This window comes from Centropristis striata, chromosome 15 (assembly GCF_030273125.1).
Source record: "Centropristis striata isolate RG_2023a ecotype Rhode Island chromosome 15, C.striata_1.0, whole genome shotgun sequence".
Taxonomy (NCBI): Eukaryota; Metazoa; Chordata; class Actinopteri; order Perciformes; family Serranidae; genus Centropristis; species Centropristis striata.
Window position 1 is genome coordinate 21,318,004 of NC_081531.1, and position 24,932 is coordinate 21,342,935.

Sequence of the window (24,932 nt, forward strand, 5' to 3'; positions counted from 1 at the left end):
TCTGGATATATTGCATTCTATATTATACAGAGTTGCCCTTTCACACATACACTCACTTGCCACTTTACTAGCTAGCAAGGTGTACCTAATAAAGTGGAGCTTCGGTCTGCTGCTGCTGTAGCCCATCTGCCTCAAGGTGAGACGTGTTGTGCGTTCAGAGATGCTCTTCTGCATACCGTTACTTTTGGCTTTCTATCATCTCCAACCAGTCTGGCCATTCTCCTCTGACCTCTGGCATCAACAAGGCATTTTGGCCGAGAGAAGTGCAGCTCACTGGATATTTTCTCTTTTCCTGACCATTCTCTGTAAACCCTAGAGATGGTTGTGTGTAAAAGTCCCAGTAGATCAGCAGTTTGTGAAACACTCGGACCAGCCCATCCATCCCAACCATGTCTACATGCCTAAATGCACTGGATTACTGCCATGTGATTGTCTGATTTGATATTCATGGCCAGTGAGCTTATAGCGCTCAACAGCAGATTGTCCGTGTAAAACATGTTCTCACTGACTGGAAATACTTAGCTTTAACTGCAGTGTGGTACCTGGTTAGAACGTGCAGGAGGCAAGACATGTCACAAAAAGTATGTTGTGGAAATCACAGTGTATGAATTCGTCCAAAGAAAAGACTAATTAATCTCATTGTCTTCCAGATTACACTTTGTCATTGGTGTCTTCTTGTATTCTTCTGGGTTTGGGACAGTCACTTGACAGAAACATCAACAACACACCCACTTGCTTGCTGTAAATTCTCTCTTCTCAATCGGACATTACACCGACCGTCACAAATCCTGAGTTCACACCCCAGCGTTTACATTTACACAATTTAACTGATCTTCTTGGTTAGTAGAAATGTTTTAGCTTTGATCTTAGACATATATCAGCTAAACCAGTATCTTTATTCACACTACCACCCTACAATCGAAATACAAGCACTTGCTTATGCTGGGATTTATATAGATTTGTAAATTAGCCAGATATATGGTGAGTGATAGCCCTCCAAGTTACCAATTACTGAGAAAATCAAAGGTGCTGATATAATGAAAATACACCCTTAAGTCTTGTTTGAAATAAAATACTAATCCCCCTAGCTTGAAAAGTTTTATTTTTTTATTTCTATTTTGCAAATAAAACTTTAATTGACTAAAGATTAACCAATAAAGTTAAGGCTTTAGTGTCAGCCTAAGAAAAGCAAATCAAATTCAAGATGTTACGTTTTTAAAACGGGGGGCAATTATAGCTCAATATCTGCTCAGCTTGCAAAACCCTCCATTGCTCTTACTGCACTATTGCGTTTGCTCTCTCCACCTAGACTTTAAAACAACAGCTGGATGTATCAAATTCAGACGTGTTCTCTGAGGGATATTGGAACTAATTTTAGGAAACATAGTGAATTAATAAATGAAGTAGATGAGGCAAGTTGAAGGAAAGTCAGTGCACCCAAGATCTAAATTACAACAGTGAGTAAAAGTATTCAACATCACAGATGGATGATGTATAAAAGTGTAATAGTTGCGGACAGATTTTCCCTTTTAAAAGTATATTAATTAAATAAGTTCAGTTGAGGTTACCATTGTACAGCTTGTGCAATAAGGTAACCTTAAAATAATTATCTGCAAGCTGATTGCAGCCGCAGATTGGGTCTTAATTTATCCCATAATTTATATTTTAACCATTATGTAGTCACCAACACGATGTGTAAATATTTCAAGTATATATTGATATATTTCTTACAGCTCTTTGATTTAGTTGTGAGGCTTAATCTAAATCAAGCACCTAAACTGGGACAATCTCAGCAGGACGTCTTCGTCGAAGAAGAACAAAGAAAAGAGTTAGACAAATGTCTGCCTTGGGTATGTTAAACATGCTGCAATAAAGTACAAATTGCACTTGTAATTCATCCTTCTCCACGACTCACAGTGGCTGAGTAATCTGGGTCGTCTAAGTGCAGATCTTGTTGTAATGGGGAAAATGTCACGGTACATCTGGAACATCATATAAGGCTCATTAAGACATGACTTCTCATTGGTGACACACTCACTGTTCTACCAGATATCTAATATATCTCATAATTACACATGCTGAATAATCCCATCCAACACTGCCCCCCACCCCCACCCCTGATTCTCCATTTCCTTCATCTATCTATCTATCCTTCTTTCATTTCCACCACTTTAATATCAACTTTATGTCCCTAATTAGCCATAGAGATGTACATCCATGCTTTGCAGGGACTCGAGGGGTTTTGCTTTGACCTGTTACCCTTTTAGACATTTCTTTTCTGGTGCCCCCCCATCTCTTTGCAGCTTTCTTATTTCTATTTTCCCCCTCTTTCTTTTGCAACCGACGGGTCCCGAGGGCGGCAAGTGTGTTCCAACGAGCCATAATTCACAGGCAGCAGCCCCCAGGCTGTTAGTGGCGCAGCATGTGGTCTGCTTTTATCTCTCTCCTCTAACTCCCTCTCTGGCGAGGAAATAATTCATTATCATGCCTCCATTGATTTGCTCTTTCTCTTGCCTCTTTGGTGGAACAATCCCCCCTTTCTCCCTCTTTTTTTCTTATTGTAATTTCAAACAAGTGCGCGTCCATATGAATGTGGGTTCGCTTCTCCGTTTGTGTGAGCTCTTCCTCCTTTTTCTCCTCTCATCTCCTCAACAAAATCCCCTCCAGCATCCACCTTCATCAGCTTTGAAAATGTTCTCTCAGAACAAAGGAGATAAACACAGCAGAAAAAGGGAGAGGAAAAAAAAGTTTTTTCTAAAAATAAAAAAATAATAAAGCAGCAGATTCATAGAAGAAAAAACAGCCCAACAAGGTCAGAGAACAACCGCATAATCCGTTATGGCTGAATGACCTTAGTTTTTTGTGCGTTGTTGCAACATTTCTGAGTGAGAAAGTAAGAGATATTTCTCATATATGCACACACAGGGAGTGTTGTTTTCTTGGGCAAACATCTGTTCTGTGTAAATCATCAGCGCCTTGGTCCAGATGGCTTGCTTATAGTGATAAGGTTATGTTTTAATAAGTTGTTTTCTCAACTTTTACAGTGGAACGGAAAAGGGGCCATCGCTGATGTCACTGAGCTGAACTTAACAAACAAGATGACGAAGACTGAGATCTTATAAAGGGATGAAAGAGAGTGGAATCGGGTAAAGGAAAGGGAAAGAATGAGGGTGCACGCAAGTCTATGTGGCTCCCAGCAGAAATGCCTATTCCGCAAACTGCTTAACCGCACACATCTTAAACCCAAACAAACACTTTAGGGGCTATTCATTTTCGTTTCCTCCATATTCAAAAGGATGAAAGTGTGTTTTGATCAGAGTAAGGACTCCAGAAAGACGGCAATGTTCACCTGGTGATGCTGCATGTTTACATGTGTTTACCAAGGAGAAAGGAGAGAATGGGATTTGGGAGGAGGCCAAAAGTGTAGAGGAGACAGACAGAGACATGGAGAGGATTTAGAAAAGCAGGTGATGCATAATTACATGTTTCCATGTTTTTGTCAAGGTCGAGAGGAGCACAGAGGTGGGGTGAGGCAGCAGGATAAGGAGTTATCAGGGATTGTGAGGAGGAGAAGGGAGTAGAGTGAAAAGAGAGGAGAAAACAAGAGTAGTAACTGGTAAGTTTGTGGGGGAAAATGTGGAGTGTATAAGAGATGACAAGGACACAGATAGGCTGATACTGGTGGAGAAGAGGAAGGATGGAGGGCAGATGGGAGGGACACAAAAGATCACATGCACACTTTTTCACTGTCTTGACACACGTTTTTTTTTTTCCACACGGAGTGAATGATTCATACTCCCTCTTGAGTCCCTGAATAAGAAGTGTCAGATCGTACTTTAGTAACACTTAGTCACACAGAACACGAGTTTGGCAGCCTGAATGTTTGCAGTTGCGTCATTTAGTACATTTTGCTCCCCAACAAACAAACAGGCATTCTTTATCATGTTTCACTTGATCACTAAGGATTCAGATGCAATAAAGGAAGTCAATAATTTATATTTGAAATTATCGCACTTTGTAGGTATCCAAACATGTCATAAATAAACCCACAGCAGCTTGACAGAACTGGATAAACAACTCCAAACAAATAGCATCCCCCCTGATAGTAATTACATGTATACTCTTTGCTGTTGGGACAGATCAGAAGTGACAATAGAAGTGTTTTGTTTAAGATCCGTTGTGGTTGAGTTGACGTTGATTTCATAGAAAACCAAACTACATGAAACCTGACTGATTAATCATGTTGGAGTTTGTTTTTGTTTCCCTCGACTTTCCAAACTGTAAGCCTGAGCCTTCCTGATCCGTTAGAATTGCATTACTCCTTTAAAAGCACCCGCACTTGCAGCCAATATCATTAAGCGGTTTTCAAAGAATTTCCAAGGCCAGAATCTTTTGTTCAGTAGACCTTGAAAGTGCAGCTTTGATAGATTGAGAAAACTGAAACAGTCAAACATTTTGAAGTGTGTACAAGAGAGAGAAGGGGATGACAGAGGAGCAGGTAATCCCAAATCTCTAAAGTCTGTATTCTCAGGGGTGCGGCCTGACTCTGCTGCTATGCTCAATGTTGCACGCTCCGAGCAGAGTGTTAGTGTTACTCAATATCTCCTGTGGCAACAAGCTCTTATTCAACTCAGCCTTCTAAAACAACATGCGCTGAGCTGGCTTGAGGGTTAAAGCTCAGAGGCTTTTTTGCACTAAGATGATGCAGTGTTTTTTTTGTTGTTGTTGTTGTTATTTTGCCAGGCTAAATCCCAGTTTCAAGCTACACACATGTGGAACACCTTGATGTGATGTTGTACTACACATTAGGAATCCAGAAAGAATTCTTTTTAGTCTTTTAAGTTTGATGCCTTGATGTCATGAACACAGCTCTGACAGTCAGGATTGCAGTGAACTGTTGACTGGAAGACTGCACTGGTTGGGAGGCAGAGAGAAGAGCAGCATCTCAGTCTGACATAAATATCTAAATGAATTCACATGATCAATGCGGTTCTGTAAGTCAAAAAGAAGGAAATCTAATGATAGTGATGGTGAATATTTTTGGTCACACATTTGTGAAAACAGACAAGCATGCTATGACGGGTTTTATTTACCCCTATTTAAATGTCAGTGACAAACAATTCAGTTTAACAAAAATATGAACACATTTAATAGTTAACAGGGCATAATAATGCAACTACAATCCTAGATTTGTCATTTAGCAGACACTTTTATCCAAAGTGGCACATATTGGAGATCGGGATCAAGTCAGAAGACAACACATTAGTAAATGCCATGTGTTATGTTTGGATCCAGGATGTAGGTGCTATCAGGTAGTTCATTAGGACAGTTCAAATAGTCCTTTTTCATCCATGTAGATCATGTGTGAAGGTGTCCAGTATAGAACTGGGTCGTTAGTCTCTTCTTAAAGATTGAGAGGGACTCAGCAGATTGGATGGAGTTTGGAAGTTGGTTCTACCACCAGGGAACTACAGAGGAGAGTCTAGTTTGAGACATAAGGCTCTGCAGCAACGGAGCAGCCAAGCGCCTTTTGATAGAAGACAGGGTTTTGAATTTGAAGCGGGCTGCAACTGGGAGCCAGTGCAGAGAGATGAGTAATGGAGTGACATGTGCTCTTTTGGGCTGGTTGAAGACCAAATGTGCCACATTCTGGATTATCTGCAGAGGCTTGAAGGTGCAGCTCTCTCTTGCCTCCTGTCAGCATGAGCAAAGAAAACACACTGACCCTCTCCTGCTATTAACATTAACAAATGTGCCTTTATTGTGTCTTCTCAAATACCTCTCTGGTTACATCTCATAATGGACTGTGATCACAGAAAGGTCAGGATCGGCCATGGCTGAGCTTCTATTATGTCACAATTTTGCAGCAGGCAGAGTTATTGGACAGTAAATATGCCTTCGGTTACACATTCATTGTTAGTGTGACAGCCAATGTGGCACAAACATTAGCATATACTATCTTCTGTGAACACACAGATCACTTGTTACTTGAGGTCAGATCTGAATGGAAAGGGTCCAGTAGGGGACCAAATCCACATCCTTCTCCCTTAAAGCCAGCAGTTGTACCTTGCAGCCCCTGTGCTGCCCCCATATTGTTTAATCATTAAGTATGCAGCAATTTAGCCTGAAACTTTCATAATTATTTTTAAAACTCCTGTCATGCTCGGAGGATCCATAGTAATTAAGTAGTGTGCTGTATGCATGGTGTAGACCAACTTTATTTTCCCATAATTCATTGCACAGTAGAAAGAGAGAGCACAACACAAAGAGAGTACTCCAGGGGAAAATATGGAGCAATTAATCAACTTCATCAACTCATCAGCAGCTTTTTAAAAAGCCTGATAGTGGTTATAATGGTGCCATGTTGCAATGCCTGTTTAGTTCACTTTACTGCAAATTCCTCAGCCCACATTATTCCAATGGTTAAAAAAAAAATATATATATATATATATCATATACTAGTCAACTGATAAAATAAGATGATGGAGATAGCTATTAGCTATTACAAAAACAACAAAGAGAAACACTTATTTTTCAATATCAGGTTGTTTCAGGATGATCTTCATCAAATTCAAATGTAATTTAGGATTTGGTATGATATTGATGGTTTTCGGACCATTAGTGTTATTATATCATGTCAGAGACACCAGACTTAATCAACAGATGTAATGTGGGTCAGCAATTAAAAGCAAAAACAAGACAAGATTGGTGGTGTTTTACATCATACATACATGGTGTATTCTGAGGTTTTAACATGAGTAGGTTGTAATTATTTAAGAAAATAAAATGTAACCTAATATGCATTTTCCAAATTTCTAAAATAACTAAGCGCAAATTCCTGGAAGTCACAGAAAATTTGCGGGAATACTTGATGTTATATATATATATATATATATATATATATATATATATATATATATATATATATATATAGGCCAGTTGATGTGTTCTTTGTCAAATTGTAACCTCTTCTGCATGCCTTTTTTTTTTAACAGAGGGACTTTGCGGGGGATTCTTGTAAATAGATTAGCTTCACACAGACGTCTTCTAACTGTCACAGCACTTCCAGGTAACTCCGGACTGTCTTTGATCATCCTGGAGCTGATCATTGGCTGAGCCTTTGCCATTCTGCTTACTCTTCCATCCATTTTGATGGTTGTCTTCCCTTTTCTGCCACGTGTCTCTGGTTTTGCTCTCCGTTTTAAAGCATTGGAGAAGTTTTTAGCTGAACAGCCTATAATTGTTTTTACCTCTTTATAAGTTTTCCCCTCTCCAATCAACTTTTTAATCAAAGTACGCTGTTCTTCTGAACAATGTCTTGAACGACCCATTTTCCTCAGGCTTTCAAAGAGAGATGCATGTTCAACAAGTGCTGGCTTCATCCTTAAATAGAGGCCACCTGATTCACACCTGTTTTTTAACAAATTTGATGACCTCACTGATTGAATGCCACACTGCTATTTTTTTGAACACACCCCTTTCGACTAATTGCCCAATTGCACAGCCTTAAGGGCGTTCATATCATGAATGCTGGGTCTTGTTGGTTTTCTTAGAATCTACTGCACCTACTGGTACCTTGTTTGCCATGTAGTCACATTGGACAGCTATTATTTTGAACACTACTGTACATAAAATGTACACAGAACAGTATTTGATAGTTTTACTCAGTATGTGTGATTAAATACAAAACAGATTAGTGAAAAACCTTTGTTTTTTAAGTTAACGTTGTGTCCCCTAAAGTTGCTGGAACAGAAATATAGATGCTTACCTTGATACTCCCTGATACACTTTTCTCTGATCAGATTTTGTATCATGCCACCTCACAGTTTTCATTTGGCTGAGCTCCTTTTTTCTACCTGGCTGTTTTAAAAGGAACATATGTTCATTTTATAGGTTCAAAGATACTTGTATTTAAGGTTTCTACTTGAGCAGGTTAACATGCATTAACGTTCAAAACCACGTTATTTTTCTCATTCATTGAATTTTAGTGTTTTTAAGTCCTCCTCCTCCTCTGCTCTGATTGATTAGTGTTTCTGGATATCCCACAACTGCACTCTCTGTGTTTCTACACCATCATTGCAGCCGGGGAACTACTATAGCAGCACTGCAGTGGGACTTAGTTTCTACCTTTTTTATAATATAGTTGAGAGACTGCAACCTCACTGAAGTCCCGACCGCTTGTTTGAAGGCAGTTCATAATCAAAAATGATGTGGAAACTTCACTTTTTCTCATATGGGACCTTTGAGACTGGTCTCCCCTGAAAAATGACCATAAAGACATCAGACTTTCACGCAGGAGAACTGGGTTCGTGTCCCATGTGAAAACAAAAGTAAACGAACTGAACTTCCGTGCCTCATGCCTTGTGCATTACAATTTTACGGAACTATGCCACTTCCGGTAGTCATGTCATCCTCGTAACTACTTAACTTCCGGCATTAAAGTGCATTTATTTTCTGTTTAAACTCTCTTTTATAACGCCTTGCCAAAAAATGTTTTGCCCTTAACCTAGGTGGTTTTGTAGCCTAAATTCAACAAAACAGCAGCATTTTTTACAACCGTGACCTGTACATGTATGTATTATGATGTGTCTGCCATGAAAGCTCATATGGGTCGTTTTTGACAAACGCTCATATATATCTGATGTAGCAGATTTGCTTAAGGTTTTAATCAACCCAGCTGTCTAGTTGAGCGCATATCTTTAATGATGTTGTATCAGCATGTGGGTGCTAGCAGTGCTACTATAGGCTCCTAGTGTGTATCGGCACTGTCACTGGAAAAAATGATCCTGTTTTTGCTGGAGCTGTGGTACAATTTGAAATTAACATATTCATAAATGGTAATATTTATCACACCAATGAATACTCCTGTACTTCATTCAGCAGTGACCTTCCTGCAGCACCAAAGCGGAATAGATGAAAAAGCATTTGTAGGACTTTGGTCTCTGCTTTAAGAACCACTGGATTCTTATGTAGAAAATAGATTATGAAAACACACCAACTAAACTTGGTGATCTTAAAAATCTTGTACTATGCACATGAGCGTAATGCTAAATAAGTTTTTCACCAGAAAAAAACAGCACTCATTAGTTCTGACAGAATATTATAATGTTTTATCAATGCAAAACAGCACACATAACTTCATTCCGGTACTTTATTTTAGAATAGATAAAGGAGAAACTATTTCTGACTGCTTCCTTTGTCTCTGCAGATGTAGTCTCATTAGTTTTTGTTTTTATTTCACATTATCCGTGTCAAACACTGACCTCTCTTTCTCTCTGAAAAAACCCCCCCTCTAAATTCTACTGAAATTAATCAAATTCAAAATAAAGTATCTATTGTGTTGCTCTTACTAGTACTTACTACTACACCAGTCTCAACATAAGAGTCTATTCACCTCTTCAACCTTCATGAGAGCTACATGAAAGAAAAATGATCTGCCGTTCTATTCGTCCTTTCTACAGCTCTAATCAGGCGATTGCACATGTGAATATGGCTGCATCAGAAAATGTGAATATCTTTTGTTTGTCCTTGCACATAAGTTTCGATGCTTGAATCACACACATACACTGTTGTGCAGATGCATCCACACACATACAGTTTTCAGTACATCTCATTGTGTATTCTGTCTCTATCGAGGCAGACCCTCAGGTCAGGTCAAGCTGTGGCTCCTGCAGTGCAGAGTTCTGCTGCTGGCCACTAATCTCTCTTACCCTCCTCCTCCCCAAGGCTGAAAGGGCTTTGAAACGAGAAAGACCACTTAGCCAACCCTGTCAGAAAATGCCTTCGCAGTTTACAGTACAAGACATAGCTGGGGAGAGAGAAAGAGAGGGGGGAGTGTGGGGGGTCTTTTCGTTTCCATAAAGATGAAAGATTATCCAGATTGTCAGAGATCTTATGCTGCTATCAGATGAGAGTATCACTTTAATGAATTGGGTCTCATCCGGCCAAATGAAGTATGGGAGATTAGCTCCAGACTGTCAGCTTGTTTCCATTAAGCCTCTCAGAGCAGGATGACTTTTTTGGCCTTCGAGACTTAAAATGTCACTTTTATCAAACCAAAGGGTGTGAAGATAACATTTTATCCAAGCTGTATATTGAACCTGATTCTTCTAAAAGCGGCATATTTTTTCTTCTTCTTTTATAATTTTTTTCAAACTGTATACTATGGATCGTGAAAACGACATGGAAGTTATACAAGCCGTTTCATGTTCAGCCAGCAGCAAGTAAAGGTGCTGTATTTGTAATGATTACTACTGTAGACTGTTGGAAAACACTGGTTGCATAAACCTGCTTGTAAAATGATATTTATTGGTATGGAGCAGGGACCCAAATAGCTTGTAGTCTGATTTGGCAGAATGTTTTAACTGTGACTAAATGAAAGGCAAAACTATTTTACATTTCATATATTATCACATTTTCAAGTTAGAGGCAAACAAGCAATGCTTTGGAAAGGTATATTTGTAGGAAAAGATACTATTGAAAGACAAATGTATTCTCAGTCAATGCAGTGATCATGCCAAAGAGTCACAGTATCTTTGTCCTCAAGGAGTCATAAGGCATATTTCCATTAGGTACTTTTCCCTCTAGTGAGCCGCTATGGGTGTGACTTGGGAGAGAGGATTTGACCAAGATCTGCCCAGCTCCACCGGTTAGCGGCTCAGGTAGCGGCTCTGAAAATACCTGCCTAGGGTAGGCAGCTAAGCAGCTAAGCAGCTATTACATGCATGTGTGATTCATTTGCAGACTGGTGCAAACTGGACGCTCCTGCTCTATCTGCAGCTGGGAGAGACTGCTGCGGGAGGACTGGGCCGCTTGTGAGTGCTTTGGAATGGCGCCTGCTACTCGTTAAGAAGAGTAGGAATGAGTCTCCAATAACACCAGAAAAAGTCGCTAGATTTGTCGCTAGCCGCTTTTTAGAAAAAGGGTCTCCAGAGGGGTCTGAATAGTCGCTAAATATAGCGTCAAAGTCGTTAAGTCAGCAACGTTGCTTGCCGCGTCAGTCTGTTGTCACATTCGAACTCCGTTGGTTAGCCGCTACAAAAGTACCTGTATGGGAACAGCGGGCGAGGGGAACTAACTAGTGGGCGGAGCCAAAACACTCAGCCGCTTTCCAAAAAGTACTCAATGGAAATGCGCCTATAGTCACAAGAAGAATTGGGCAGACAGTGTCCTAGAGGTTAGAGAATTAGGCTTGTAACAGGAGAGTTGCCGGTTCGAATCCCAGAACTGAGAGGTCAAAGGCTGACACACCTAGCATGGTGTGTGTTCACTGGAGTGCAAAGGATGAGTTGAATGCAGAGGTTAAAAATGTCCCTGTTGTGGGACTAATTAGGGAATATCTGTCTTATTGAAAAGGCTGTGGATAAAGGACTTGCAACTGGAAGCCAATATTGGTGTACATGTCCTTTTAACTGTACCTGCATGTGGTGATTTACAGGCTTGGCATTAAAGGGACTTTGCAGAAAGGGTTAATAATTCTGTTACAAATGAATGACCTGGCTATAGGCAGCAGAAAAACAACAGATATAAATATTTTTTTAGTTTTTTACTTGTTACTATATATTCTGAGTTTGGAGGTCTACCACTAAGGTAAACATGTCTGTGAACCCTCCAGAAAGGCAATTAATCTCTTCATTTTCCCGACGGGTTACTGCTGCCCTTAGGGATTGAATGACACAGTAAAGAGTGTTCTGCCCTGTCATTACCCAACTGATGCCGGTTCATTATTGAGCCTCGTCCTCTGTAAATCCACTGTCACCTTGCAATGAGCTCAGGTGCTTAGCAGCAACACACACACTTCAGAGATGTGCACTGTTGTTAGCAGCCTGTTCCTGCAAAATTGGTCATTAAGTAATGCAGAGGAGACAATTGTTCCCTTTAAATGGCCTGGGAAGCCTGCAGTTGTGCTTCTGTAGTAGATATCTTGAGTAGTACATATTTTTGACAACAGCAGGGCTATTTTTAGTTGGTTTTTTTGTCAGTGTTAATTGCACTCTTACATCACTTCATGAGCTGAAGAAGCATCTTATATATATTCCAGCGAAGGCGTTTTATTTTTGCTGGCTTTTGAAACCTGTGATTCTCCAAAAGACAGGAATGTAATTTAACTTAATTGTATCAAACTATGTGTTCTGTTCTCTGAAATGCTACAAGTTTTTTGTTTTTTTGTAGGAAATTAGGTATCTCCCCATCTCCCCGGGGAAATCTCTGTGTATAAGGAGCAAGGCAAAAAAGAACATTGGCAACATGCCTGTGACCTTTGATCTCTCAGTGCATTAAAAGGACAATACTGCATGAGCTCATGAACAATTTGGAGAACTGTTATCGGTAAACACAATTCATCGATGCAAATGCAAGGTAAGACTCTACTATGCAAAGTGAAAGCCATATCAACACATCCTGAAACACTGCCGACTTCCCTCTGCCTTAGCATCATCTGTGATGGTGTGGTGGTGTGTTCGTGCCCACGGCATCACTACTCTGCACATCTGTCAAGGCACCATTAATGCTGGAAGGTACACACATGTTGGAGCAACATATGCTGCCATCCAGACGTCTTTTCCAGGGACATCGCTGCTTATTTCAGCAAGACAATGTCCAGCCCCAGACACCCCAGACTGTTGAACAGCTGAAGTCCCATATAAAGCAAGAATGGGAAAGAATTTCACTTTCAATGCTTCAACAATTGGTGTCCTCAGTTTCTAAACAGTTCCTGAGTTTTGTTAAAGGTGATGAAACAGAGTAGTAAACATGCCCTTCTCCTTTTTTTGGAATGTGTTGCAGGCATCAAACTCAGAATGAGTGTATATTTACAATCAAAAAAGTTTATCAGTGTGAATATTACACATGTTGACAGCATTTTTCAAATTAATAATATATAAAAAATGATTTGCAAAAGATTGCACACCATCATCCAAGCTTTTTTGGTATCTGGGTTGTATTCTCCGTCTTATTTTTTAAATGCTTTTGCAGTTGCAGAAGAAGAGGGAGCAGAACTAAATCTCCTGCCAAACTGCTGCGCCTGGCTTATTAATACAGTACAGAACATGCTGTTTTAAAAAAACTCCTTCCTGCACACACTCCTTCTATACATTTCTTCCACTGGCTCACTCTCAAGCTTCTCTTTGTGATCCTAACTAGGCTTGTTCGCTGCCTAGTTAAGGGGCTCTACTGCAGAAGATGCACTATTGCGGCTTTGCTAGCAAGTTGAGAGACAGCCAGGGAAGGAGGCACTTTAAGTAGAACGACAGGGAAGAGAGAGAGGCAGATTAAGACCAGAGAAAAAAATGAAAAGCATGAGACGGAAAGGAAGACTGACAGGCAGTCAGAGAGTCACGAAGATAAAAAAGAAAATAGGGTGAGAGACTGAGAAGGACAAAGACAGAAAAATAGCCAAGGATGCAAACAAAGAATCAGAGAGAAAATAATACGGTGTGTGGAGGAGAAAAGGAGGCAGAGTGAAGTTAGAGAAGCAATGAGGAGCGGCAGCAGAGGATTTCTCTGTACCTGTGGAGGAGATTAAGGGTCTGCATCCAGTGTGATTAATGAGCTGGCCGCTGATTGCTCATCCCCATCTCCCTCCCATGAATAATCACCACCCCAGCACTCTCAAAGAGTGAGCTAGAGTTCTTCTTTGCGTGTGTGTGTGTGTGTGTGTGTGTGTGTGTGTGTGTGTGAGAGAGAGAGACAGACAGACAGACAGAACTTGTGTGTACATATTAGATAAGACTAAGCGTGTATGAGAGACAGTAAATGAGTAGTATGTATGTACAATATGTGATGTGATATACAGTGTATGCATAGACTTAATTCACAAGAGTGCATAGTTATTGATTTACTGAAAAAAATGGGCGTGCATAAAGAGTATGATATACAACATGACATCAGTTCAGCTCGTCAGTGTGTTTGAAACATGGATGATATACTCTCTAATAGCTGCAGCCCACCTGCAGAGAGCAGCCCTCATACTGAATGCACAGTGACACACCGAGATCATTTGTACACACTGTGGGCTCCCAGTGGGAGTCCTGTCTCCCTACATGTACTGTACAAACCAGCCACTGTCAGTGTGTTCACAGAGGACATTATCGCATGCAGTCGTGTGGTGATACATGGAGTTAGATTTTACGATTGCATTCATATACATCTTCGCCATAGCAGACCAGCAGAAATTCAGTTTAACCATTTATATTGAGACAGCTGTACTTTTATTATCTGTGGTTGGATCAGACCAGTGTGGGCAATGTTGCAAATCAGTGAGCAGGACTGCTTAATGGTAATATTGGATCTGAGGATTTTTGCTCACTTTGATGAACTGCCTCGCATTTTCAGGTATTTAAATCACTGGATTAGCCAGAAACTGACCTTCCCCTCTGGTTATTTCATCTATACAGATTCTCTGTGTATCACTATAGTGAAGAGAAAAAATGTACTGTGAGCCTTTGGTGTGAAAGGGTCAAATTTTAAAGCTTTTTCTGTTAGTATAGAAAAGTCCCATATACATGTCCTTTTATGATATGATTTTATTCATATTACCTACTCCAGCCATTTCCTTATACTTATTAACTTAACTTATTACTTTATGACCTTGATTGCTTTATTGCATTCGACAAACTGTACAGACAACATAACCTTCTTGGCTGTTTGTCAGCAGAGGGGCAGGGCAGATACTATCAATATTCATTTTTGATAATATTGCGAGGGCATTTGTGCTCAATTCAAGTGCTCACCTGATCCATTTCCTTTCCTTATTTTTCTGACATGCAAATGCTGGAAACTGCAATCAATGTATTGTTTAGGTGCTTTGAACAATCAAATACAAATATGAAAAAACTAAAATATAGCCGCCCAACTTCTAAATTTGGACCTTCTGAAGAGCATGTAAATGTTTTTCTCAGAAGGTATTCAAGCACATTCAATAACAAATCTATGTTTAAAGTCTTCTTTAGAAGGTAGATTTTCTTTATGTATGCATCTGTATACCTGCCTCTTTCTTGTGTCCTGTAAATGTCAATAATGCACGTGTGTGTGCATGTGAGCACACTTTGATGCACTCAAATTACTGACATCTCTTAGTGTCACCGTGCATCACTGTATACTGTGTTGCATTCATTGCTAATGACTACTGCACATTTCCTGATGTTACAACTCAGACAAAGATGAGGACAGGTTCTGGGATGTGCCTCTGTAGTACACTATGTGGTGTTGAGTCACAGCCTGACACACTGTACTATTGTGCTGCATTGCCTGGTGATTGCTTAATATTATGACTTTTTGGTTGTTGCATAGCAACAATAAGAAAACCTTTTTTTTGCCTGTTGTTGCGTCTTTTTATTTGAGGGATAACTCAAGTACAAACACGACACCAGCATGAATCCTACAAGTCTCCATTGCTAAGCAGTTTAGCAGCTTTACAGGGGAATGTGGGAAGTGCAAAGGCTGGCAAATCAAGCCCATTTACTGAAGCAGCTGCTTTTCACTCAGTGATGAGCTTAATGATTAATGCCTGAATCTTAATCTACCAAACGAGACAGAATAAGCATATTTTTTTCATGAGGGTGGTATATGAATAATCAAGTGTGCTGTATATGTATTTGCATAGATGACACATGAAGGGAGGAGGATGTACTTGTCGAGTGAGTGACACACATCCCCCACTAAGGTTCATATTCATATTCATATTGCTTTGTCAATGTGGACTGAATGTGTGTGTACATCAGTGTGTCCGTCCTCTCAATTGTATTAAGAGGCATCAGTTGGGCACAAACACCCACCTAGCATTCTGATGAATCTATACAGACAAGAAGATGGACGTAAGTAAGCAGCCAGTAGTGTTGAAACATCCTTGTAAACCTGTGTGCATTTGACTTTTTTACTGCTTGGCAATATTGCTAGCCAAACATTGAATGTTGATACGTAACTGCTAAAGTATGGCATGTGTCTAAAATAACTAACCTACAATAGTTTAGCCCTGTAGTAACAAAAACATTATTATCCTTTTTTACCTGCAAGTCACCAAAATGCTTAGTGAGTGCTGGCTCCATTAGATCATCATGGTCTGAATCTGTACTCTGCTGGTTTCTTAAGCATGAGGATGAATGTCTTTAACTGTTTTATTCATTCATCCATTATCCTTAACCGCTTATCCGCATTCGGGTCACAGGGGGCTGGAGCTGATACCAGCTGACATTGAGCAAGAGGCAGGGTACACCCTGGACTATCGCAGGACTGACAGACAAATCTTCAGTTCCCAAAGTGCTGTATTTCTGCATGGTAAATAATAATAATTATTATATATTAAAATATATATGACCACTTTACTGTAGAGACATTCAGGTCTTCAACATTCCCCCTTTAAACCTCCAGTTTAGTCTTTTTGTTTTATAGTCTATGGGCCATTTAGAGTCACCGAGCATGCAAACTCCACACAGAAGAGCCGCAGGCCGGACGCGAACCAGCGCCCCTTTTGCTGTAAGGCAAGCGTGCTAACCACTACACCACCATGCAGCCCTTTCTGTTTTTTTTGTTTCAGATTTTTATCCCATTTTGTTTTTCTTCCGTTTTTTAATTTATTTATTTATTTTTTTTTTCATATTCTATTACAATAAATCCATAAGCTCCCATCCAGTGTGTGGTCAAAAATGGTGAATAACTTGCTGTCACATAAGCAATAGGCTACTTTCATTTATCAGTCACAACTGCTGATCAATTCAAACATGTGCTTTCTCTGTCCGTCAAACTGACTTCAGTGTGACGGAGCCATCACAGTAATAGTGGTGTCACAGGAGAGCACAACACATAAATCAGGCCTTACAGAGATGGTTATGTGAGGAGAGCTAAGGACAGGATGATTCCTGACGTACAAAGTACAGTTTTGCCCTCTGGGGCAGGTTTATGAAGCGGTTTCTACAGCTACAGGCTCTGTTGCTACGGGCACATTTGCCGTATTTAGTCAAGTGCCTGACTCAAAGTTTATCACACACATTAACTTCAAGCAGACGCTGATCCAAGGAGAGCAATAATATAATAAATCACATACAGAGCAACTTAATAGCTGAGTTTTTATTAAACTATTGTTTTGAATAATGATGTTTGAATACTTTTTTTTTTAGAACACAGGGAAGCAAACAGATCTACATTTAATTAACAAGTCTGTGTCTGGCACAACAAATACAACATAACTTTTGACAAGTCACAGTCAAACATTGGACAGCTTGATGAAACCTACTAGGTAATGTATCATCGCTGCTGCTGTTCACTAAAATTTTGGTAGATTTAGGAATGTGAGTCACAACATGTCAGATACAACAAACAACACATAAAAAAACAAAATATTTTATATCCACATTCCCCATTCCTTTCCCCAGTAACCATTGATTCTGTATAAAACTGGAACTGTTGAAACTTTTTCATATTGGACTTCAGGATTGTTCGCTGAGGAACAGATTAATTATTCTGTTCTGGAAAAACACCCTCTCTAAACCACTGGAGTAGAACATGATTTACTTCTAGGGATCTATATAGTTTGAAAAATATGTTTTCTATGGCCAGTACACTCACAATTACTAAGTTTGCCAAGTTTTTATACAGTGATTCAATCAAAGAATCCAGTGATATTCTGTTTTCTTATGTAATGTTACCATTGCTCTATCAAGCCAACCGCACACTCCTCACTCTCTGCCCCTCACTACCTCTCTCATTCACTCTTCTAGTCTACAGTCAGGACGTTATCTGCTCTACCCTCTAAAAAAGTCATGGTGTTCTGCTCCTCTGCTTTGTGGCTTGATGTCTTACTCCAGCACACAAGGGGCTGGTCTCATAAAAGTGGAAAGGGACAACTCTCTCAGCTGCAGTCTTGAGCTTGCCACATTAGTTATTCCCTGGGAGATCTTCTACGTGCTCTGCATCAAATTTGTCTCTCTTCCTGTCTCACGCATGCACACACATTTTTATTTCCTTCTCTTATGCCCCTGGGTCTCCTCTGTCCATCTTTCGGCATATTTTTGTTTCATTTCTTATCCTCTTTTACATATTTCTCTTGTTTATGAGCTGTCATTTTCCCAAGTATGTGATGTTTTGTTCCTCTTTTTAATTGTCTGCCTTTTTTCCTCCTTGCAGTTGTTTTATTCTTCTTATTTTCCGTTGTTAAGTCTTCTCTCTTGTCTTTACATCTTTCTCCCAATATTTGCCTTGCTCTCTCTTCAATCTCTCTCTCCACCTCTCCTCCTCTCTTTGCTTACACTGTTCTGTAAATCCCTTCAGAGCTAAATGCAGAAACCTCCGTGTTGCCCCTGTCAGCCTGTCTGTAGCTCAGTTAGCAGGGCTGATCGATCAGTGGAGCTCCTAAATTCCCCTGAAAGTCAATTACTAACTTACACATTGGAGCTATTTTGGGAAAAGGGGGGAGCTATAGGGATCATTAACTAGATAATGTCATGACAACCTTCCCCAGCCAGCCAGGGCAGAGCAGGCACTGCCTGTGGATATGCAATTTGTCTGGGTCATCTGAGAATGGTCCAGAACAAGGGATAATGTTTGAACAGATTTGTAAAGAGTTGGTCTGAGGGAAAGTGGAAGGAATCTTTATGGTTGAGTTAAACATAGGGGTAGCTACTTTTTGAGAAGCACACCAAGCTGGCAATGAATGATCAGACGGATTCTTATTCTTCTTTATTTTTTTTAATGATCAGATATTTCATGTTTTATATCATATCTTTGCAAATTTGTGTCTGTATTTTATGTAAGCAAAGTACTTCTTAAGCTTGTTTTCACTGATTAATTAAAAAAGTTAGAATTATTGTTCTCAAGGTCATGGTTCAATTTGTGTCTTCTGTAAAAAAAACTTCTGCACAATGGGATTGCTGTACAAAAGACAGACAGACTTAAAATATTTCTGTGAAGTAAATAGCTTCAAATATTACAAGCATAAAAATGCACATGAGTACAGTAGAGGATTAGGGCCAGGAGAAGAAATGACCAGAAAAAAAGTTGAAATACAATTTCGAGAAAAACAGTTGAAATGTCAGGGATGAAGTCAACTTTTTGTGTTCGGTAAAGTTGGAAAGATCACAGATTGGTTGTTCCTGTGTCAGTAAGTGATCAGAGGAACATTGTTTTAGAGAAACGGCACGTCTACCTGGTTAGATAGTAACAGTTAGGTACACTGCTGGCTACAATCTAATTTTCATCCATGTCACATATTCTTGGTGGTAGGTTACTACAACTATTGTTTTGGGAAAATCTACTTTTATGTAATTTATGTGAATTTGTAAGACATATATCAGATATTGAGGAAAATCAGGTTGTAGCTTGCAGTCCACTTTACCGAACTCAAAAAGTTGACTTTATTCTCGTCATTTCAACTTTTGTCTGAAGTGCATGATGAACTTTTTTTTCACGGTCTTTTCAATTAGACCATTGGTTTCCAAACTAGCTGGGAACCCTGACCTAAAAGTGATGCACTTCCATTCGGATATTACCAGCGCTGCTTTTTTAGTCTTTAGGACACTGGTTTATCAGCCCAGAAATCACCATCTCAGGTGATACTCCTCAGCCAATCAACTCACAATCCACCGTTTTCTTAATCACACAGACAGCTAACAATCAAGTGACCCACTGGGGCCGTCTGCTTGGGCCTTCACTCCATTTAACCTTTTTTATCCCCTAATCAGTAGTTGATGGCAGGTGTGCCTAACCACTCCTGGCAACCTGGAGGAGTTGCAGTAGGCAGTCCCTAATAGGAGACAAGAAAAAGATCAATTTTGCGACAGGAAATCTTACCATTAAGAATGTCCCTTAATGACATAGACCTAGAAAAGTGACATTAACAGCAATTAACAAATATAACACACATTAACACAACACATTTTATTTTATCTTTTTATCTGTATTTCTTGTTTTGAATTTTTTTTTTTTTTTTAAATGTAAAGCACTATGAGTTGCATGTTTTGTATGAAACGTTCTATAAAAATGAAGTTTATTATTATTGTCTTTTTTTTTTTATAACACACCTATTTTTTTAATCACATAAAAAGGAAGAACATTTCTCTGTCATTTCTTGGCCCCATAACTGTAACCTCGTGGGGTGAGTCTAGAATACATCAGGGTTAATTTCATGGTTTCAGGATTAATTTCACTACTGGTCCATCTTTCACAAAGGGAGGTGTGTTTTTTTCCCCGCCAGACATAAAAAGTGAGGACTAACACATCAACAGAAAGTTTGAACGTTTAGACTGATATAGGGCTTGCAGAGAGTTTGCTGTAAATATTCAAACACAGCTGCCCATTTTCAATTGATGGAACATTTTCTATTTGATTTGGTATGTAGACAGCAGTGTTGCAACCCTGCATTGGGGGCTCTGAGCTGAAGGTTATCTTTTCACTGCTCAGTAGAGCAAAATGAAGGTATTCATTCCAAAACCAGATAAAAACAGCAATCTCTGAAACTCACCAGTCAATATATCAAAACTATTCGTGAGTCAACCCTCAAAACAAAAAAAAGTCTCAAGAGGATTCATAACATTTATAGAAACCTGTTTTTTTTTTTTTTTAAATAGAATGTGATACTGGAATTAAAAAGAAAAATATCTTTTTGCATGTCATATCAGTAAATCAGCTTGTTATTTCTGGTAGCTGTTTCAAGCACCCCCACCCTTCACAGTAGCCAGTGTTTTATCTGCCATAGTCTCTTAATTACAGTGTGTGCTTCTTGTCTAACTGAACTTTAAAGAGCCCTAGCCAAGCCTGCAAACTTTTAAAGCTGTATACTACTTTTATACCTCAATAGAATCAATGTTAAGATGTACTAGATATCCATCTGAACAGTCAGCTGTTGCAGAAAGACAAAGCAAAGCACACATGTCTTACTCCCATGCTCTGTATTCAATTTAATGTGAGATGTGGTCTTGTTGAAATGCACAGTGCCACCCTGGAACCACTCCTCCAAGCCATGTCAGATCAATGCGCTTCATCCCTCATCTGTCCACATGGCACTCAAAGCCTGTTCTGCCACCCAAATTACTGCTCTGCTGAATTATAACTTTGTTGGACCTGGCAGTGCACTGTACCCAAGGCATTCTGAAATATCACTGACAGACTGAGCTGTCAGCCCGGATATATCTATCACCTGGAGAGCTATGTGAAACAGACATCTAATAGCCAGGGGTCTTTTACAACAGCGTTTGTCAAACTCTGGATCTGGACAGGAAGTTCCCCACAAACATTTCAAGTCTGTTAGCCATATACTTCAAGTCTGTTTGGACAATGAAATATTGTTCCATATGGGTGTTGAGGTGAAACTTTGTCTTGATACTGGACGTTTCACTGACGTTCAGTCATCAACAGCAGGTCTTACAGATTAACTTTTACCTTGTTTTTGTTCGTACACTATAGATCTGTGTGCTATTATAGGTTAAATTTGATTTTTCCGAGCACAAATATGCTGGTGGTAGATTAATGTAAACTACATCAAAAAATATCTAATCAAAGTGTGTGTAGTTTATTTGGAAGCAACTCTGAAACTAAGATCAGCTTCGTGTTGGATAGACGCCATGATTGGCACTGCTTTGCTAATTATCTGTGCTGAAATAAATAAACAACTCCTGCTGTGAAAGGACAGTTTTTAAGGCTGACAGTAACAAGATGAAACATGCTAAAAGTGCCGAAAATGTGACATGCATATCATTAAGCTCCATTTCTTTACAACATCTGAAACCAAATAAGTAAATGATGCCAGAATAATGACCATACCTCCATGCAGATTTAACATTTTTAAACAGAAGGTAATTTCATTTTGACTGGAATGACTAAAGATATTCGTATAACCATTAATATCAGTACATACATCAGACTACTTATTGTAATGACACACTGGTAAATATTGGAATATTGATTTGACATGAATAGATCCATAAATTTGGATGTTGCTTTCAGGTTTCTAAGGGAATTTCTCATCAAGTTGAACAGGTTCATTAGTCTGCATTTTCTTTTGTTTGATCTAGTGTTTGTACTTTGTGCTAAATTTATTAGCATTGACTTTGGAAATCACAGATTTGGATGGTCATTTTACAAGCATTATAATAAAAAGTAATAATTGATCGAATTTATATAGTGCTTTTAAAGATACTAGTGCAGTGCCCGTAGGAACTATGTATTCATTAGAATGCTAATGAATACATACATGATGAGATAGCACATTACGCAGTATGCTGCACTACAACTACATTTACATGAACCCAATTAGCTGATATACTATATTGCATGTAAATATCTCATATCAAATGATTATTGGCATTACGCTAAGCAACATGAATGTCATCCCTGAATTACATAGTAATGCAACATAAGAAGTGAATAAAGCTAAATCTCCGCTAAGCATGCTAATCGCGAATAATTTGCACATTACATGCAAGCCTCTACAACATCTGCAACTCCATAAAACACTTACTTTTCATAAGGTACGCAAACAATCCAGCACATACACATTAAGCATTGATATTTGCTGGAAACCGTACGAATATTATTGGAAAATCGAACCTTGTAGTGCACTTTAAAACTTTGAAAGATAGGTAGGCAAAATAGACTTACAGATGAGATGAGTCAGGTGTGGAAATACAGAGCAAATTGGGATTCAAAGAAGTCGCTTTATCATGACAGATTTAAAGCTGGGTTAGGTAATTTTATGACATACTATCTCCAAAAAGCCTGAACATGAATTAGCCATAAGCCATTTACTATGTTAGGGTTCGGGTTAGTAGAGGTCTAACCTATACAACATTTTCTCTCCATCTCTAAAACACTTCGCGGTTATTGACAGTCGTTTTATTTTGTTATTTTCAGACTCTCAAATAGACTCTTAAGTTGTAGCCAGTTGTTGCCAACGCTGAAATAGCAACTTTTCTCTGCAGGATTCTCTGCCATTAAATCAGGTTTTCACCAGTCAAATAGCCAAGAAGAAAGCACCTTCTCTCTGAAATGACCAATAATTGGCCAAAGTCTCCCATCACAGGCTAGAGGATGTGTATAAGTCTAGTTTTCTCTCAGACCACTTGAATTACAATATGCAAGCAAAATGTTATTATGGAATTTTTGCCCAATGATGAAAAAAATATATCTTCCCCAGTTTAAATTTCCCTGCTCTTCTTTATGTTTTTTGTTGTTGCTTTAATTAGATCCTTAATGGTGTATCTGTTCATCATGTGTTTTGTTACTGAAAAGCCACAAAGCTAGAGCAGCTAAAAGTATCAGTCCTGTAAATGCCCTGTATGAGATTTGCTCAATGTTATGCTTGGATGGCTCCATTTACATTTCTATCAGGTGTCTGTCTCTTTATTTATTGAGCCAAGTATATCCTGTTCCTGCCAATATTGACCCAGGGTCAAACACTGACAAATATCATGTCAGTGCAAGCGTGCCTGAAATTCACATTCACACAATTTCTCACTGTCATCAGCACACTTATGCTCATTCTGGAGAATACATGGAACACACTGTCTATATTGCAGAGCACACTTTGCTGCAAAGACACTGTTTTATGTCTGGTTAAAACATTGGGCTTACAATGTAAGTTTAACCTGACAATAAGAAAAATGTGGAGCAGATGACAAAGTTTCCAGTAACTGTGACTGTAGATTTCCTGCCTGGCCACGAAGCTTGGCGACAGTAACTATTTATGGCGCCAAGGGGAACCAGTGAAGAATAATTCTTAATTTGCCGTAAAGGTGAATTGAATTGGATGGCCATTTCAATGAACATAAATTTCCCTTAATGAGAAGAATGATATTTGGCTAGCCGTGAGTCCTCTGACACGTGGTCTTTTTTCATACTGGATATCCTTCACTCCCGGACAGCTGTTTATCCTCCCTGGTCCACTAGTAATGAGATGGATGCTTGCAGCTTGGCTACAGTTCCACTACATCAGCACACTTGTTCTGATTTGTGATTTTCTCTACTTCCTTTTTTTCCCACTTCTTTCTCCATTTTCTCATTTTTATAAATCTCTTCGCCATCCTATCATCTCTTATTTGCCTCTCTGTCATCCGCTCTCTCTCTCCAACACTAATCATTTCCGTTCATGCTCTCATTTTAACAGAGGTTGTCCAGCTGAGCCTGGCGGAGGACCAGCAGATCAGCATCTCCACGGTAACAGTGGGCCTCAGCGCCGTCCTTACCTGTGCCATCCAAGGGACTCTGCGGCCTCCAATTATCTGGAAGAGAAACGGCATCATACTAAACTTCTTGGACCTGGAGGATATAAATGTAAGAGCGTTTTCTTTTTTTCTTCACTTATTTCATTTCTAAATCGAAAGAGCTTTCACCTCTTCCCTCTGTACAAAAATGAAGCCAAAATATGGAATTCTGTATGTTTGTAGTGTGGACAGTCCACATGTCACATGTTTTGGACCACATCAGTCGCGCATCCATCAACAAATATCAATGCGCATTTTTAAGATTGATGAAAAGCTTGATGGAAACACCAAAATTTGAAAAAAACTTTTGAAAGTACACATAAAACGACATGGATGTGACTTTGGCATCAGCACTCTGACACATATTTGTGAAAATGGAAGAAGATGCTTTAATGTTGAATTTTCACGATATAGCAAGTAAAAGCCAGAAAGTGGATTAGACCTGAATATTTAACAGATCCTGGCTGAATTTGGCCGCTACTAGTTTCATAAAAGCAGCAGTGCATAATTCACCATGGAAATGTGTTCTGTGATTTTTTATTTTTATTTTACAGTACTTTTATAGTTATTTATAAATAACAATAACGGATAATAGGGGACTTTCGGTCCCTGTAAACACAATAAATAAATGTATAACTTTCTGAATGACATAGCAGTGTATTAACTTTGCACATAGTACATCATCATCTGATGCATATACTGTATATTAATTTACAATTAATAACTTTGGCGACTGAGATGGCATTA

General features: G+C 39.2%; 1 protein-coding gene across 3 annotated transcripts in view; it reads left to right on the forward strand.

Moving 5' to 3' along the window:
- Window positions 1–24,932, forward strand: part of fstl4 (follistatin-like 4) — a 227,586-nt gene that overhangs the window by 172,551 nt on the left and 30,103 nt on the right. For all 3 annotated transcript variants that reach the window (XM_059351137.1, XM_059351138.1, XM_059351139.1), the window contains one exon: window positions 24,089–24,255. In XM_059351137.1, coding sequence (XP_059207120.1) covers window positions 24,089–24,255 — 167 coding nt within the window. The remainder of the gene's footprint in view (window positions 1–24,088; window positions 24,256–24,932) is intronic.